At 36.4% G+C, this 14,207-nt stretch overlaps 1 protein-coding gene across 1 annotated transcript; it reads left to right on the top strand.

The window, feature by feature from the left end:
- Nucleotides 1-508: 508 nt before the first annotated feature.
- On the top strand, nt 509-5,457 carry LOTGIDRAFT_155139 (hypothetical protein; the record flags this gene model as incomplete). Its single annotated transcript, XM_009065638.1, has 5 exons — nt 509-608; nt 1,151-1,294; nt 2,285-2,431; nt 3,547-4,464; nt 5,288-5,457. The coding sequence occupies 5 exons, from the start codon at nt 509-511 to the stop codon at nt 5,455-5,457; spliced, it is 1,479 nt and encodes a 492-aa protein (XP_009063886.1).
- Between the last annotated feature and the right edge of the window lie 8,750 nt (nt 5,458-14,207).

A 14,207-nucleotide genomic window follows, 5' to 3' on the forward strand; every position in this document is an offset into this window, starting at 1 on the left:
TCATGGCGTTTTCTGTCTTCATTATCAAACATGGTGCAGAAATGTAGGACATAAAACTCCATTCATTTTATTTCATTTCCACTCCATTTTTATTATTTATTAGACAAACCGTTATTGCCATTCTCGTTCATACGTTATTCTTTATTACATAGCAGAACAGAAGTAATTTCTATATTAGAATCAATAACGTGTATCGTGGCGTAAAGATAGATAGATAGGTAACAGGATAGAAGGTAACATTGGTGATAAGATCATGTGTACGCATCGTCATGTAAATTACAGGCACACATCTGTAAATAAAGCACCCTTCCTATGTAAAAAAAAAAAGTTGAGGGATGGGAGATAATGTAGTTCTCCTGGCAATGTTTGTGTCATGTGCACGGCATGGTCTCTATTGTCCAATTCAAGTGTGGAAAATCGAACGCGATGTTCCATTTCATTTCAATTTCAGATGATGCATGGTTGAATATTTTGTACTACGTTAGATCGTTAAGACCTAGAATTAACCATGGAACCAAAAGAACCACAATCAACTTTACTCCAACAAAACAAATCTAAAAGAAATAAATCATCAATTGATCAAGGATGGGCGTGGGTAGTTATGTTTGGTAAGCTTATCAATTCATTCAGTTAGGGGGTGTCAATGGAACAGTGGGTAGTAAGCTGTAGGTGAAACACTACATGTTCAGTGCTACCACCACTTTATTTAAGGCGCAAACCATTTGCTCACTGCAGATTTCTTTAAGTCTTAATCATTCCTTTTCTCAGATAAGACAATATGTCCTATAAGTGATTGAATAAATATGGACTTCTTAATAATAACCCAACTGTCAACTGAACAATTTTCATTAAGGACGTCCTATTCAGCCAAGCAATATTCCCCAACATGAAAAAGATTGCGGGGAACACCTAGTAGAAAATCACGAATTAGTACAGATTCATAAGGGGAGGCGTGTTAATGCAATTGATCAAGGATAGCCTACTGAAGGGAGTAATAGAGTAATTGAAAACCCTTGCCTTTGGGACTACAACATATAGGAAAAACATGTTTGCAAACTAACCCCCAGTTCCCAACCAGCTCTTGCCTTTAAGATTACTTGTATTTATGATATACAAATCTATCATATCATATTTTTATATCAAATTTTAGCCAGTTTTATTATAATGGTATTATCAATGGGCTATGTAAGAACATTTGGAATACTTTATGTGGAATTTGAAGAAAGGTTTGGTGCTTCAGCTACTATGACGTCATCAACTATGGGGTTCAGAAGTGTTGTGCAATCTATTTCCGGTAAGATACACAGTTATTAAACAAGATGTAGAAGGCAAATACATTAAATGTACGAGTGCATACCGAATGCTCCTCAAATGATGAAAGATATTAAGATATTTCCGAGGATAAGGAACGGAGTAATTTCCCTTGTCCCTTAATTATATATCTATACATAAACATGTAAATAATAGATTCCAAATGAAATATACTTAAAGCGAAGGTCATGATGGAAAATTAGTACATTTTGAGCTTTTGGGCAACATTTCGAAATTTTACGTTTTACAACTTTTAAATGCATATCGTTACATTTTCATAAGCTTGCAGCTTTAAATTATTACAGCCTATAAAGTTATTGCCCTTTATCTTGATTAACGAATAGAATCTATATATAAGAACGATATAACTGCAAACAGAACTGTTTCGGTCTTCTGGGCGTCGTCAGTGCAGTGCTGATACTGAAGTTGAGGTTTGGCTTTATAGCCGACTCAGAAGAACCAGCATAAATATGTGGTATCATCGCACCATGCCAGAGTGCTCAAACTAGCAAGCTAGTGAGCTACGCATACACGCTAACGACAATGGTACACTCCGGATAGAGTGCTCAACAAGGAGAATCAAGGAGCATATCTAACTGCAAACAGAACTGGTTCGGCCTTCCGGGCCTCATCATTGCAGTGCTGATACTGGAGTTGAGGTTATATAAGTACGATGTGTCCATTTAACTAAATAATTATTGAAACATGCTTCAAGGCATGTTTCAAAAGTACTTAGTTTAATAAATTTTTACTTAGTTTTATTGGATTATGGAGGCATTCTGTGGTAGAGTTTTGACACTATTTAAGTCCACAGAGACCAAGTTAATCAATAAATTTTTTGGTCATCCTTAGAAGATAACTTGTACATATAACTTATTTTGGATATTTATTACCGTTGTTAGCATTGATTTCATTTTGGCATTTAATGTTATGGACGTTTGCTTTACTATGTTATGATGTCTTTTCCTTTCAGCATTTTTAGTACATGGTGTGGTTTTAGAATTTGTTTCAGTTCGTGTAGTTATAATATTTGGTGGATTTATATATGGTCTTAGTGTTCTATTAAAAGTCTTTGCAACCAATATGTCGTATGTGATATTAACGGAATGTATATTTGCAGGTGTGTAGGTTAAATTTTATGATAGATACATAAAATGTAATTTTTTATACGCCAACATGAAATATATTGCCGTTACCCATGTCCATGGGTCTGTCCGTGCACAATTGGTCGTAAACACTCTAGAAGGCACAATTCTTGACTGATTTTGACGAAACTTGGTGTGAGTATTTGTTCTCATCCAAGGATGAACCCTATTGAAAAATCGGAAAATATTTAGTATGAGTTATTGCCCTTGTTCTTGTAAACGCGTTCAAGTTTTTGCCCATAAACACTCTAGAAGGCCCAATTCTTGCCAGATTTTGACGAAACTTGGTAATATTATACAGTATCAAAACAAGTGTAAGATTGAAGGTTGAATATTTCCAACTAGTAATTGTTACTGTACTGTCAAATATTGTTATTTAAATCAAAGCTTCCAGTGGGTGTATATTACCTTGCCTGGCAAGCTATCTTCCAATATTCCTCAAGGATGTGTAATTTTAGAGGTAAGGTAAATGATGATAGCGTACATCGAATAATCTAGAATGGCATAGCTCTAAGTATAAACATACCAAGGTTTTGTTTAAAAGCGAAACTTTATCTGTGTGTTAGCTCTTCGACGTTAAATCGATCAAATATCAATTTCAACTCTGTGTTAAGACTAAAACATATCAAGTAAATCAACGCATACTGTATTATAAACAATAATAAGAGACATGAGCGGCATACAGTGGGACTTTGCTTATGTGTAAATTTGGTCACTGTAAGAATCGTATAGCAAATATGAAAGTATTGTTTGATATCTCAGATCGATGACCTTGACCCTCCAAAGAGTAAGATGAGCAAAAGTCAAGGTACTAAAATGAAAATATGAAAATTAAAAAAAAAATGAGCTTTTGACACAAACTAGCCAAAGCCTTGCAGTATCTATGTGCAGAGTCCTTTTTGAACGCATATTACGGATTGACGCATATTTAGTTTTAAATTATAGAAAAACAACTTTATAGCGTTTGTACATTCATCTTGGCAGTAGCTCTTAAGAATATTCGACAAAAAGCAAACAGTTAGACCGTTTTTGTCGAGAGGTGATGATAAACATAAACAGTTCATCTGACTTCACCTTGTTATCTTTTCAGGTATGGCTCATGGTATTGTGTTCAGTCCTCCTTTTGTAATGATGAGTCAATATTTTAGAAAACATCGATCTTTTGCGACTTCACTGGCTACATGTGGATCTAGTCTTGGGTTAATGGTTTTTGCTCCAGTGTTAAGATACCTATTAGACCAAGAAGGATATCAGGGAGCTCTTCTTATTTATGGTGCAATATTATTGAATATCATTCCCTGTGGGTGTTTATTAAGACCCTTAAAACCCCACGAAATTCAGTTTAACGAAGAACTTCCTCCAACGAAACAGGACATGCAGATTTCTTCAAGTGGTAGCATAGACAAAGAAATGACTGTGATTGCTAGTAGTTCTTTGAACATGGAAGAAGGAGAAAATCCTTTTGAACCCGATCAGCTTGGTTCCAATAAACAGTCGCGACTTTCATCTGTGAGATTAGCTCTTTTTAAAATGCTGAAAGCTTTTGACTTTCAATTGTTTAAAGACCTCCGTTTTTTGGTTATAATGGGATACACGTTTTTCGGTGGTGTAGGATCAAGCGTTGGTGGCCTCCTTTTGCCACCTTTATGCAAGGAAATGGGTGTATCTAACGACGAATCGTCCCAACTTTTAATTATTTTAGCTGTAGTAGATTTTGTTAGTCGGTTTTTTGTCGGATTGATCGCTGATAGAAATTGGATAAAGAAACAAAACATTGTTTTAATCACGTTGGTTATAATCGGAACAGCGTGTCACTGTACAAGATTCTGTGCATCTTTTGATGCGTTTGTAGTGTTAACAGTAGTGCTAGGTCTCTTTTCTGGAGCATTTTACGCGCTCTTATCGGTAACAATAATAGATATACTAGGCTTATCAAAATTAAGTACTGTGCTTGGATTTGTTCAATTGTACGGGGGACTAAGTAGTGTGCTTATGTATCCGATTTTTGGTAAGTATAGTACCTTATCTTTTATCTGGCTCGGAGAGGTCGGCTGCAACCTAGAGGTCTCGGTCGAAGTAATGCCCGCTTTTTTTTCAGTGACGCAGGTTTGAGCTTATGATTTAGATAAGCTACTGCCCGTTAAGATCCGGTGAAATATTCGTATGCGTACTAATTGGTAGTAAGTGAGATATAGACTATGGAGGTTCATTTCATTTCTGTTCTTCACAGGATTGGTATCTCATACTTATCACATCATTTCAATAAGAATAGATTTATATTTTTATATTAAGCTGAACTGGTTACAAGACAGTCAGCTCGTCAGGGTATAACAAATTGCAATGTATATGCTGCTGATTTCTCTGTCATAATGCATGGACGTGGATCTGTAAAACCAGAAATAATAACTTTACAGATAACTGTTAATTAAAATGGATTGGAAATTTTGTCTAAGTTATGCATGTTTATCGGAGGTAATTTTATCTTTAAACTGCATCATTCCATTCGTTTGTGATTATCTACTTGTAAATCCAAGAAAACTAGACCCGATTAGCATAAATCAGGAGTCAATTCAGTCAAGTCGAATGTTATCTCAGGGGTTTGGACAAATGATTTGCTTGATTTATTCCAAATCTAAATGTATGATATTTATAATTTTTTTTGTCCCAAAATATGTGTCAGAATGCATCAAATTGATTCTCATTTTCAAAAATTTTCTTGAGGGAGAATTTCAATAGACGTTCTATGGGAAGCTTTTGTCTGAGCGCTTCCACACAGCTACCACTATTAACACGTTCGAAAATAGCAATAATATTTTTTTTATCTATTTCAGGGGCATTACGAGATACAACTGGTACTTATATAGCATCGTATCATTTTGTTGGTGGTTGTGCCTATTTGGCAGCTTTGATGTTAGCATTAGAACCTCTTGCTAGTCAACCATATAAACAAACTTCTAGTAAGGCTATCAAGAGTAATCCAATCGTTAAGCCGGACTTATGAACTATTTCTAGGGTGTTATCCCATTTATTTCTTTTTATTCTAACCGTAACTTCAATTCTATTTTTGGGGTTAACCGAAAGCCGCCTTCGTGAGATTATTTTACTACATTCCAAATAATATTTTTGATATTTAAGAATATTATTATTAGTATTAATAGTTTTAATACATTTTTAATTTGTTCAGTAACGGTATATACATATATATTCGTTTTGTGTTTAGAGCTCTTTTTGTACACAGCTTATGTGAGTCAATGATTTTTCGTTTCTTGTTGAATGTTATAAATTTGTTCATTACCAGCATGGTTGAAAAAAAATATTTCTTTAAGAAAGTTTGCATAGAATATTATTTCGGATTTTAAAATTAGATAGATTGTTAAATTCAAGATGGCAGCAAAAAAAGCTTTTTTAATTTTTATACGCCCACATGAAATGTGAAGCGTATATTGGCGTCACCCATGTCGGTCCCTTAGTCTGTCGGTCCGTCCACAATTGCTCATAAACACTCTAAAAGGCTCAATTCTTGACGACTTTTGACGTAAGTATTATCATCGAATGATCCATCCTATTGAAAAATATTTATATGAATTTTTGACCTTGTTCTTGAAATGAGTTAACTTTTGTTCGTAAACACTCTAGTAGGTACAATTATTGTCGACTGATTTTGACGAAAATTAGTGAAATGGGTTATTCTTTCCAACGGATGAACCTACTGAAAAGCTTACAAATCGTAAAATATTTAATATGAGCTATTGCCCTTGTTCTTGAAGACGGGTTCAATTTTCTAACTTGTAAGAAGAACCATTCATGACATAAAATATTATATTATTTGAAATAGCTGAAACTTAATGAAATTGTTTATTTTCACCCAGGACGAACCCTTTTAAAAATCAATAATATAAAAAGAGTTATTGCCCTTGTTCATGAAAAACAAACATAAATTTACTTACTAGTTCTTAAACTTACCCCTACTGGTGCTCCAAGAAATATAAAATAGCACTGAAAATGACTGTCTAAGATCTTATGCAAAACAGTTTTACTGACAGATGCGCCATTTTTTAACCAATCCTGCCCAATGCTCATAAATGGGAATTGTTTTAGCTTAGCCAATCAATAATAGTTTTCACAGCAAACCGTCGAAATTTTGAGCCTTCAAATCCATGCGTGCAGAACTATCCGCGTTTGAATGTTAAAACTCGTCATTTTAAGATACTTTGATATATAGAAAAACATATATAGAAATAGTGAGTACAAGGTCTGGTGATTGACTGGCGGTTGTTGTCGCTGGGGCACGACGATCCATGGTACACCAGAGCTGTTTTATAGGGTCGAGCGTTGTCATGGGGATAAATGACTGTCGGACGGACGAAGAGCTGTCAAGTTGCCATTACCGAAGAGTCCTCTCCTGTCCGCAAACCCCACCCCCACACCATGACGGACCCTCGTACCACCTATTAAACGCAGCATACCACTGCCAGTTTACAACTTCGGCTATTAACCCCCTGCCTCTTATTGTCTCTGAATAAACAGATCGCTGATGATGTTACTGTCAGAAAGAAATTCCAGAGATGCAAGGTAGCAAATAAAGGTCATCACGTTGTGTGGTCACGTTGTGTGGTCACCATGTTCTGTTTGCTGTGTGCCCTGTAACCTTGCATCAAGTGTGTTATAGTAACTCTTGAACAACCGACAGTCCTAGCGATGTGGGCATGGGTTGCTCCCACCCGTACCATTCCCAGAGCTTGCTCACGTTGTTGCTGTATTAGTCATCGCATTCTTCAAGTGTTTTTGTATCGTTATGTAGGCCCGACATACCATTCAACCTGGTTTTTTTTTACCATTGGTGCACGTGATTTTAACTGTCTTGAGATTTTCCCACCCAATAAACGTTATTGTTGTGTTTGTTCAAAGTTATTTGGATGGATAAGTTCCAAACCATATTTTTTGGTCATAATTCACTTTTTAAGTTGTTAAGTTTCTTTTGGTGTTCAGTACATGTTGCAAGTTATCAGAATAGCTGGACTTGGGTCGACAGCAATACGCTCAATTTGACAAAGTATTTGTATCAACTGGATGGCTGCCGCTAAGTTTGACGAAAAAGGTTTTCTTGAAATTAAATCATCGGCAACTGAAGGATAACAAAGCCAAAGTCATTTTTTACTAGTTTGTTTCTGAGGCCGACGTTAATCAGATTCTCCGAAATGCTTCCAGTTGCTATCAGTCATTGAAAATCCAGTTCTGCCAATCGCAAAGTCGAGTAGTGGATATAGTTTTCCAGTTAAGGAAACATAAGAACACGGACAGCTGTCAGCAACAAGTGACTAACATACACAATGTAATGTAATTGCAATTAATTTTTTTTTTAAATATATTAGTATCTCATCAATTTACTGTCAGTTATTTATAAATAAAAAGCAATATTCCAGATACATCAAATTACTAAGTACTAACTGAACATAATTTTTTTTTTAAACCAAAGCACTATCCCAAACACAAATATTTATCACACTATTAATAGCCTCGTCACACCGGACTGGCAGCTTTGATTTCGAATAAAAAATATTTTAATCAGTACGGCAACAATCACCAGTACGAGATATTGAACCCTCGGTCGTTTTCAAGAACTCAAATAAATATTTTTCGATTTTTTTTATTTTCAATAGGCTTCATTCTTGGGTGATTACAAACACTTACACCGAGAATGGTACCTTCTAATTCTAGGGTGTTTACGAGCTAAATAAATGGAACGCGTTGTCAAGAACAAGGGCAGTAACTTAAACTAAATATTGTCCGATTTTTCTGACTTTCAATAGGGTTCATCCTTGGGTGATTACAAACACTCACACCAAGTTTCGTCAAAAACCATTTCGAATTGTGCCAGCTCGAGTGCTTATATGCTAAAAATGCGATGTCAAAGAACAGCGATGTTAAGTTAGGAGAGAAAGAATATGGCACAAGTATAAGGAAGATCATCAATGGACGGCACTGCAAAAAGAAAGAAATCGTTACAGATAGAAGCTAAGCAAGTCTGAGGAAAGCATTATATCAGACGTTATATTACAATTACAAACAAGGAAACGTAAATCATATATCTGTGGTATTTGATCAACTTAAGGGCAAGAAAAATGATAATTCATTGGATATGCTGAAAGAGGGCCTGGTTCACCACTGGTTGACAGTAACCTACGACCACGTCAATTCCTATGACATAGCCCTTTTACAAAAAGCACATTCTCATATTTGCCTGCTACATTAGTGACCACTCCATTATCATCAGTTGTCATGTAACACTTCAAATGATCGAAATACCAATGAAACCGGGCAGAAATTCAAAAAAAAATTTTTTGTCACTAGACTAAATCATGCGTGACGGACCTACGAGTCAAGAATTTCCGTCACGTTTGTTAAATAAGTTCAGTACTGAGAAACTACAACAACCGAAATACATTTTTAAATCAGTTGATGATGTTAAATAGATCGAAGCCAGTTAACAATACTATTAAAAATTATCAAAATAAATAATAACGGACTCAACATTTTTAACAGTCCTCATACCTAAAGGGTATTTGAAATTCATATTATGCAATTGCATTTTTAACAAGTTCACTCTTAATCTTACAAACACTTTTTACACGGGAATTTGTTGCAATCGTCCAATATACCCTTCTGCTGCCCACATGATTTATGAAACCAGGATTGACAGGAGGCGCATATAACCCATTCTTCAGAAATTCTAGGATCTGCTTAATCACCATATTACCACTAGCAAGATGTGCAATTTCAGTTTTCATCCCACCAACTGCTTCCTTTGTGTACTTGCCAGGAACATGCCCTGTTGATGGATCTGTGGTGAAAAACTTCAGCTAAACTATTCCATTCCCAACTGACTCAACATCCAACATTTTGTATTTGTCTTATACATATATCATCTTCGATCAGTTGTATTACATTGATTCCCAATGGAACGAAGTGCATTAGCAAAAGACTGAGAACCTGATATGACAGTAGAACGTGACATAATCAATCAACAATTCCATCATTTGGTCCAATGCCGTGACTCGTAGCAAAATAGTTCCATCTTATTTTGACTCCATGGTGCTCCTGAAGACGTGGCAATAGTGCAAATATATACTTATTCATGTACTGGCTTGACGGCCCATCCGCCAAACATCTACAGTTCTAACAGTATGGAACTTGTCAATGATAATATCAAATATTGAGAATGTGAATGCAGCTACAGCCGTTTTCTGGTGGCTTACAAAATCACTAATGATCACATATACGATAACTTTTTGTTTCTGTTAGTGATCATGATGGTATAGATCGTCACCTGGTGCTGCTTCCAATGGGCTGACAGAATTTCATCCTGCCAGATTTCAGAAGTCCATTTGAAGGATACATTCTTCAGATGCGTCTTAAAGTTTAAAAGACAATATTTTCATGTCCTGGTACGATGAAGACTGTTTTTCTTTAATAAAAAGATGCCCGTTGAACTTAAAAATCTGCATAGCTAATTCTTCAAATACACCAGTTGAATTGCCAGATTGTTTCCCCTTTTGTAAGAATCCATCTTCCCATTGGTACCTATTGGATCTTTATTTTCATATATTTCGTTGAAAAGCTTACCGTCATTACATCTCTCGCAGCCATTTTTATACAATCTTCATCGTCAATATCGCAGACGCAATGAGCAATAAAATCTTCCTTAGAATGTAATGGAATCAAATTAGGTAATTGGAGGGATCTGGACTGATCTCTCTGAGTCCATAATTCCCTGGCAGACATGCCGCAAGATCGGATCCGAGTATTCAAACGAGCGATGGAAATGGTTAGTATTAAGGATGTTATTGGTCCACCTGTTGGTTGTTGACGAAGTATTTCTGAAAGGAGTTAATCGATTGATTTTTCAGCGACCCGGTTTTTGTTTATCTTTTTAGGTCGACCTATTTCAATAGCGAGTCGGTGTTGTGCCGAAAGTTTATCGTCGGGCACTCATTCTGTATTTCTTACCAGGCAGCACGATTAGTGTAAGGAAGTTTTACGGATCCGTTATTTATCTCGTCAACTAATGATTTACAAACAACGGAATCCTCGGTAGATCTTAATTGAAGGTACAAAGATGGTGATACGCAATCTGCAGCATTACGTCTCGAGAAGTAGCGGCTAACGGTTGAAAGAAATGTTGAGATACTAGGGAGAATTCTCCACGGCATAATTTTTCAAATGCCTGCACACATGGTTTACTATCGGTCAAAATACACGCTGGGGTACGTGTCTGAATGATGTAAGGACTAAAGTGTTTAATAGCCACGACTATAAAGAGTGCTTCTATTTCACAAGGAATCCAACCAGGCTGACGTCCTCGGAGTTTGGCGCTGAAGATTCCGGCAAGGAGTGTTTTGTTCTGACGTGTCACGTACAGAGTAGCTCCAATTTCGTGGTTTCTGACGGCGCCGTCTGTCACGACGAGGAAGAACGATAGATCGATTACTTTGAAGAGATTTTTGGGCTTTACGAAAGTCTTCTATACTTTGATCCGTCCATTGTATCTTATCACATGAATGTGAACCAGCTATAAGCGCATCTAGCGGACTAAGAAGAGAGGAGCAATTGGGAATGACTCGGGCTAATACCTTGTAAGCTCCAATGAAAGATCGTAGGCTTCAGTGGTTTCTGGTAGGTTACAAGTGGACAATGATACAATGCGATGGGGCTGACGTTAATGGAACTATCCCTCCATATCCATCCAAGTATTATTGTTGATGCTGGGCAAATACCGGTCTTATGTGGTGAAAGTCTTATGCTATTTTGATGAAGCGACTCCAAAACTCGTTTCCAGGTATAGAAAATTCGTCATCAGAGTTGGCACCACAATACAAATCATCTGCTAAATTTAGTTACACACCCTTCTTCGAGTAGGTGTCTAAGAACGCGACACATGAGTTCTTTCAGGGCCGTTTCTAACCTTGGCATGCCCATGGCAGAACGGGTATAAACGCGAATACCTTTTGAAGGGCGTTGCTATCCCGCAATATTTCATGGAATCTTTAGCAAGGGGAAATTGATAAAAAGCATTTGTTAAATCTGCGGTGATATTTCCATTTTGCAATTTGTCGGAGTCCACGTCGGGCACCAAAGACGGCCGTGACGTCAGCGAAGGCTGTTACTAATCGGAAACTGCCATTGGGGTTTTTGACAAGGAAGGATGGGTGGAGATATTCCACAGAGATGCGACCCTTCCGTTACGGGGTTGAACTGGTCCCATGTTTACTACGGCCTTGAAAGGACCGGACATACCATTTTATTTTATTTTTTATTATTATTAAAATTAATAACATAACATACATTTGTACAAAATATATAATTGTTACATACAAAGGTAATTCTTCTGGCGTTATTTGTAGTCTACTTAGCATAGTGTATAAACAAAATCACATTTGCCAATTGAAACATTGGTTAAAGAGTAAAATAAGGATGAACAAAAAGAGGATAAGGATAGGATATCAATCAATGCAAGTGGTTATAATATAATATGTTATGTTGATAATAAACCTTATATACCATTAAATGTCTATATTACGTTATATAGATATTTCCATTTTTCCTTAAGGAAGGAGTTGTTTTCTGAATATCGATTTTCAATATTTTCATTTTTGAGGAGATAAAGTTGATAATCATTAAGATCTAACGATTTTTCAGAAAACTTTGTCTTAAAAATATAATATTTTGTCAAAATAATACCATTTTAGCCTGGATAATTAGGATCGAAAACGTCATTGTATTTGTTTAGAAGTTCATTTGTCATTTGGGGACAAGGTGTTATCAGGATTGATAGATATAGTGTCTGAAAAGCGCACATTGGATGTTTTGGAAGAAGTAGTGTGACAGTTACTCGCTCAGTGTCATTTATAAATCCTCTCAATGGCGTTGCTCTGGTCTTTTTAAGCCAGTGAAAATCGGCGACCAAAAATTGTGCAAAGTTTTCATCGAGTAACACATTGTCAATGAGATTTTGCTTCCAATTTTCGATCGAATTAACGGTTTCTGTCTTGGCGAGACACCATTCTTTTGGAGCTCTTGGAGTGTTCGCCGTTGTTAGATTTTAAGGCATGCAGCTGTCGAAACGTGTTTCAGGATATGAACTGCCTAATCAGGGCAACTAGCTTGAGCGTCTGCTTTATATTTCGAATTAAGACCAAGAGTTCTTTACCAACAAGATTTTTTTTATTTAAAAAAAAACAGAATTTTTTCATTCGTGTTGCCCCATGTCCATATTGAGTTGAATTGAGTTGGTGTAAGGTAAAAATTCTGTTAATCGAATGTGGAAATTCAGTTGGTGTTATTTAGAAATTCAGATAGATGATCGAATGTGGAATTCAATTGGTGTAATGTAGAAATTCAGATGATCGAATGTAGAAATTAAGTTGATGTAACGCAAAAATTCGGTTGGTGTAACGTAGAACTTCAATTGATGTAATGTAGAAATTAAGTTGATGCAACGCAAAAATTCAGTTGGTTTTATGTAGAAATTCAGTTGGTTGAATGTTGGTGGACGTTTTATCCACAACGTACAGGGTCGAAAATATTTGGCCACTCATTACAATGAGATGGTGGGGCGTTTCCACTACTTCCATAGCACTTACATTGATACGCCTTGCAAGAGTTAGAAGATGTCCTATGCCTGTAATTGTTGCGTAGTAGAAGAGAAAAAGCAAGGAGCCTTGGGCCATGAGGAGGTCATTCTATGCATGCTTGCTGGCTATCTCCTCAACAAAGACAACATGTTTTTCAAACATGAAAGGACAACATTTAAAAACGTTTTGTTTACTGGGTCCTAACTGATTCAAACTGTAAAAGAATTTCTCAACGCCCGAGCTCCAATGTGAAGTTACATCGCCGATATAGCACCGAAGGGTTATGAGACGAAAATTAAAAACGTACAATTACAATTTTCTGTAAATATTGGACAAGAGTTAAAGGTATGCAGTACTGTTGTCGAAACGGGATATAAACTGCCTAATCAGGGCAACTAGCTTGACCGTCTCGCTTTATATTTCGAATTAAGACCAACAGTTCTTTACCAAAATGATTTTTTTATTTCACAAAAAACAGGATTTTTTTTATTTCACAAAAACAGAATTTTTTCATTCGTGTTGCCCCATGTCCATATTGAGTTGAATTCAGTTCGGGTAATGTAAAAATTCAGTTGATCGAATGTAGAAATTCAGTTGGTGTAATGTAGAAATTCAATTGGTGTAATGTAGAAATTCAGTTGATGAATTCAGTTTGTTTTATGTAAAAAATTCAGTTGGTAGAATGTTGGTAGACGTTTTATCCACAACGTACAGGGCCGAAAATATTTGGCCACTTATTACAATAGGATGGTTTGGCGTTTCCACTACTTCCATAGCACTTACATTGATACGCCTTGACATTAAAACATTCTGTAGCTACTCTCTCTACACAGTTTCCACCAGTACGCTCCATACACTTGCAGCATTCGTTGCAGCCCAACCACAACCCTCCAGTTGCAAAGTCGCTCCATTTACTACATTTTGACCACGTATCGTAACAATTGGCCGCAAACACTTCCTCAATAGGTAGGATGACGCAGATCACAGCCAACAAGCAAAACACTTTCAACATCTTTAGCAGTTTAATCAAAATAGCCTTCTAGTTAATACGTAGGCCTAACGGACCGCACGGGCTTATATACAAGTTGTTTTTTTTTCTGTGCAGATAAGGTGATTGATA

Source organism: Lottia gigantea, assembly GCF_000327385.1.
Source record: "Lottia gigantea unplaced genomic scaffold LOTGIsca_7, whole genome shotgun sequence".
Lineage (NCBI taxonomy): Eukaryota > Metazoa > Mollusca > Gastropoda > Lottiidae > Lottia > Lottia gigantea.